Source organism: Dromiciops gliroides, chromosome 1 (genome assembly GCF_019393635.1).
Source record: "Dromiciops gliroides isolate mDroGli1 chromosome 1, mDroGli1.pri, whole genome shotgun sequence".
Classification (NCBI taxonomy): Eukaryota; Metazoa; Chordata; class Mammalia; order Microbiotheria; family Microbiotheriidae; genus Dromiciops; species Dromiciops gliroides.
In genome coordinates, this window is record NC_057861.1 from 296733106 (window position 1) to 296738480 (window position 5375).

The 5375-nt window shown below is 36.4% G+C and overlaps 1 protein-coding gene across 1 annotated transcript; it reads right to left on the reverse strand.

Moving 5' to 3' along the window:
* Positions 1-1084: 1084 nt before the first annotated feature.
* On the reverse strand, positions 1085-1522 carry LOC122734331 (ubiquitin-like). The gene has a single exon (XM_043975079.1). The coding sequence runs from the start codon at positions 1520-1522 to the stop codon at positions 1085-1087; it is 438 nt and encodes a 145-aa protein (XP_043831014.1).
* Between the last annotated feature and the right edge of the window lie 3853 nt (positions 1523-5375).

Here is a 5375-nt window from a genome sequence, read left to right on the forward strand (position 1 = left end):
ACCAAACTTTTTAATCTTTGAGTAGAGATGGAGAATAAAAAAAAAGGACTCATTTAGATTCATATCTTTCTTGGAACCATTGTAGTATTAAAAGCTTTGCAAAGTATTAATTTCATAAGATGGTCGTGGAACTACTTGCTCATATTTCAAAAGAGAAAAATATTCTTACCTGCTCTAGACTAGTAAACCATGGGTTGGATATCTTCCTCAGCTAAATATACAAAAATAGCTAACCAGAATGATTAGTTTAACACTGTAAAATACATGAATATTCATGGTAAATGTAGGAGTTCATTATGTAAGTGTTCATTTGGGAAGAAATCTCTTCTCATCCAAACACATTTGACATGTGAACATCTTCCCTCTTTCTAAAGGATTTCCCCATTTTTGGCAAATCAGAACAACTGGTTTGGAAAATAGTTAAGTACCAGAGAAAGTTTAGCTACTGAGATGTGTGTAACTGCCTTTTTTCTGGTATCTGAAGTATCATTACCTAATTTTCACTACATTTTTTCTAAACCAATCTGAGAACTAACAATGAATTCTCATCTTCTAGAACAATAGTACTATTTAAAGAGATTTAACCTGTAAAATCTAGTCTGTGCTGTATTCTTGACTCCAAGCAGTGTGTGTGTGTGTGTGTGTGTGTGTGTGTGTGTGTGTGTGTGTGTGTGTGTGTGTGTGTGTAAGATGCCTTGGCTCAATACCGAGATAGTAGGAGGCAGAATTAAAGATGCTGAACATTTAAGAAGTCTATGAAGCTCAACCTTCCTTGAACATTTACTGTTGTTACTATGATTCATGTGATGAAACAGTTGAATCCAATGCCCTTTCAATTGACCAATACACATTTGTTAAGTGCCTACTACATGCTAAGTGCTGGAGATGATAAAAACAAAAATGGAACAATCCCTGCCCTTGGGGAGCTAGTATTTGAATGGGAGAGACATATACATAAAAAGTATATTATAATAGTAATAACAATAATAGTAGCTAGCATTTATATAGCACTTTAAAAAAATAGTTGACTCTTTTTATTAACACATATACATTTACTTGTCTTTTCGCTTGTTGAAGCAGTAGGTTAGACAACACTTGCCACAATAATGTCTGTCAAAATGGCTTGCCTAAAGACTCCAGCACCACATTCATAAGAAAGGCACTCTCGTTGAAGGCGGCTGATCTCGCCATTCTCATCAGCCTTATAGTACTTCAGAACAGCAAGTTTAGTCTTCTTTCTCTTATGCTTGTTATTTTTGGGAGTGGTGTAAGACTTCTTCTTTCTCTTCTTGGCACTACCCTTAAGTCTCAGAACAAGATGAAGCATAGACTCCTTCAGAATGTTGTCGTCAGATAAAGTTCGTCCATCTTCCAGTTGCTTGACAGCAAAAATTAACCTTTGTTGACCAGGGGGAATACCTTCCTTATCTTGTATCTTCGCCTTGACATTTACAATAGTATTGGACAGTTTGACCTCAAGGGTGATGGTCTTCCCTGTCAGGGTCTTCACAAAAATCTGCATTGTGCCACTGGGTCCACCTGTTGATGGTGGATCCGAAAGGTTTATATAGCACTTAAAGATTTGCCAAGTACTTTATAAATATTCTCATTCTAACCTCACAATAATCCTGGGAGGTAAGTGCTATTGTTAGCTCCATTTTATCATCTAGAAAACCAAGGCAGTTAGAGATCAAGTGAATTGCCCAGGGTCTCAGAGCTCCCAAGTGTCTAAGGCTGCATTTGAATTGTAGTCTTCTTCTCTCCTGTACTCCATCACTCAGATTGCTCTTTACAAGATACAGGCCAAGTAAATATAAGATAACCTCAGTGGGGAAGGAACTAGCAGTTGGGTTGGGTCGGGTGGGGTGGGGCCAAGAAAGACTCTTGCAGAAGGTGGCCTTTGAACTGAATCTTGAAGGAAGCCATAGATTTCAAGATTCACAGTGGGTGAGGAGGAAGGGCATTCCAGGCTTGTGGACAGATAGTGTGAAGGTACAGAAAGAACAGATGGAGTGTTGCATGAAGACCTAAAGTATAGGGTAACGTGGGAATGAACAGGAGAGAAGTAGAGCCGAATGTTTTCATTACTGTTTGCTGTCATCAGTTGTGCACAAGTTTTTCTGATCTGAGGCATTTGGCATCTGTCTTCAGTCTAGGATAAGTACCTGTCCACTGCTCTGTCTGATTCATGTTTACTATTTCTGGTCTTGGGAGGCCAGGACTGAGTTACTGTGGAATCAAAAATTCAGTTTTTTGATTCATTACTTTGGTATAGGGGAAAAATGGTGACTTAAAAGTGGTTTTAAATACTGAGTCTGTAAACTACTGGTTTGTAACTTTGGACAAATTCCTTAATAGCAAAAAATGTGTTTCTACATCTATAACATGGGCATAATAATGCCTTCCTTATCTTGCTGACAAAGTTCAAATGAGCTAATATATTAAATATGTTGTAATTTTAAAGCATAGTTAATATGTTATTATTCATTTTTATTTCTCACCCTAGCTTTAACTTATTTATTATTAAAAGTTGTAGGAAACACAAAGGAAATTATTTTGGCTAGAGAGAGTAGATTGTTAAGATGCAGCAAAAATGAAATTTGGCTAGACATGGTAAATTTTTAGACTTTAACTCCATGAGGGCACTAAGCATATCTTATTTAATTTTTGCTTAGAACCACAATATCCCCAAAATTTTTAGTGCAGAATAAATGTTTTTTCATTTAATGAATCTTATTGAGAGATGGTTTTGAATCACAAAAATTTTGGATTAGATTTCAGGGAAAATAGGGAGCCATTGTAGATTCTTGAGCAGGGATTCAATGAAAACATATTTTAGGAAAATAAATCTTGTGATACTTTTAGAAGATGAATCTCCCACCCTTCCTTCAGGTGTTTTATTCACAGCTGAATTCTGATATCTCTCCCCTAGTCAAGTCTCTAGGAGAGGTACTTTTTAAGTTGGATATTAAAAACAAAAACAAACAAACAAAAAAACCCAAACTCCATAATAGTACTCCAAGGGATAATTCAAATTTTCCCATCCTAATCCATTTATAGCATGGAATTCCATTTTTATGCCCAATTCTTAGCTAATCTAAAATTCATTCACTAGATTAAAAGCTGTTTTTTACTTGTCATGGACCACATGGCCTTCAGTTATCCATTTTCACTCATACTTGTGATACTGTATGGTAATAATTAATATATATATAAAGTCTTTCAGAACTACCTCTGAAGTGGCTTCAGTGCAGTAGAAAGAACAAAACAAAAACAAAAAAACACATTGGTTTGAGATTCAGATGACCTAGATATGAATTCCTAACTCTTCCACTTACTGCTGTGTGACATAATGCAAATCACTTAGCCTCTCTGGACTTCAGTTTCCTTATGTATAAAATAAGGGGATTAAACTTTCTGAGAACCCTTCGTCACTAAGTCTGTTATCATATGATAATTTTTCTTTTACAGAATTTGAAAAGGATTCAGACTGTTGAATATTAAAGTATAGTTTTTGTATCAGCTTGTCTCCTACAAACAGATCAGAGAAATAATGTTTTATCTCTACTACAAAATTAATAAACAGATGAGAGAAATTATATTTTATAATATCTCATACTAACCAGATTAGAAGACATGCTATCCATACTTGTCCTCCTATGAAACAGATCAGAGACAGAAAAAAACCACCATAATATCAATTTAATATTTTGTTCCAAGAAGAAATATAACACATGATCATGTGGAGACTCCTCTCCTAAGAGTGAAGCTCAGGGGACTCCCCATTTCTGAGGGTATATATGGTTTTTGTCCACTGATTACAGGGCAAGAAGTCAAGATGGCAGAGAGAAGCCCAGAAGTTGTCTGAGTTCTTCCAAGTTTCCCTGCTCAGGTATAGATTAGATTAAATGGTCCTTAAGACTATAAGATTCTATTATTCTATGAATTATCTTGAACAAATTATACTATTTTACATATCCATTAATCAATAGACATTTTTTGTTAAGAGCCTACTATGTGCCAGATACATGTACTAAACACTAAGGATACAAAAAGAGGCAAAAGATAGTCCTTCCTCTCAAAGACCTCATAAACTAATCTGGTTTTGTAGTTTGGCTAAAATTAGATATGGCTATCTTTCTTTCTTTTTTCTTTTTTTTGGGGGGGCAGGGCAATGAGGGTTAAGTGACTTGCCCAGGGTCACACAGCTAGTAAGTGTCAAGTGTCTGAGGCCAGATTTGAATTCAGGTCCTCCTGACTCCAGGGCTGGTGCTTTTTCCACTGCACCATCTAGCTGCCCCCCCAACATTCCTTTCTTATGGAGGGAGTATGGTTGTTTTTTTGTGGGTTTTTTTCAGGGCAATGAGGGTTAAGTGACTTACCCAGGGTCACACAGCTAGTAAGTGCCAAGTGTCTGAGGCCAAATTTGAACTCAGGTCCTCCTGAATCCAGGGTCAGTGCTTTATCTACTGTACCACCTAGCTGCCCCCAGGAGGGAGAATGTTTTAATCTATAATATTGATTATTAATATCCTACCAGATTTTGGTGGTTAGTTTGTACCTATTTTTATATAGCCCCAGGACTGAGAATAGTTTCCCCATTTTAAAAAGTTTTATCACATTTAAAAATGTAAAAACAAACAAAAACTCCCTTTCATTTGGCCCTCAGGCTATATAGTTTGGTGACCCTGTGGATGTGCTGGTAAATGTTAACAACTGACACTTCCCCTTAAAAAGTGTCCAGAGTGACACAGTTTAAGTTTAATCTGCATTATTAAGATTTTCTCCCATCAATTTCTTAAATCTAGACATTCAGCAGAACAAAAAAATCAAACCCTGATTTGTAGGATTTGTCAATTTCTAAGATGTAATTACTGACATTGATAACTTAACAACTGGCTCTCATAAGCCACTGGAGTTGGACCCAGCACACCTCTGCACCAGTCTGATAAGTTTCTCAAAATGAGTTTATACTCATTAAGAAGCTTAGAATAATAGCATCTTTGATGTAGAGGTGGTTGAGAAATAATGTTTTGAGTTTAAATGTATCTTATTTGGTCACAATTGAGAGGAAAATGACCCTGCTCAATAATTTTCTGGAACTCAGCAGCGAAGTGTCAAAGGCTCTTTTACTTCTTTCTCACTGAATCACTGCTTGCAGTGACTCAAATGTTGCATGAGTGCAAAAAGTAGGAGTGAGCAGGCTCCTTTTGTCCCATTCCCCTAATACATGTTAAGTTCCTCCCTTGTTCACCATTGGCCAGTTACTAGAGAGTCACAATCTGGTTCTGAAATCCAGCTAGTCAAAAGGCCCATTTAGAAAACCTACTTACATAATTATTCAATGTCTTAATATCCAATCAATTTAGAGAATT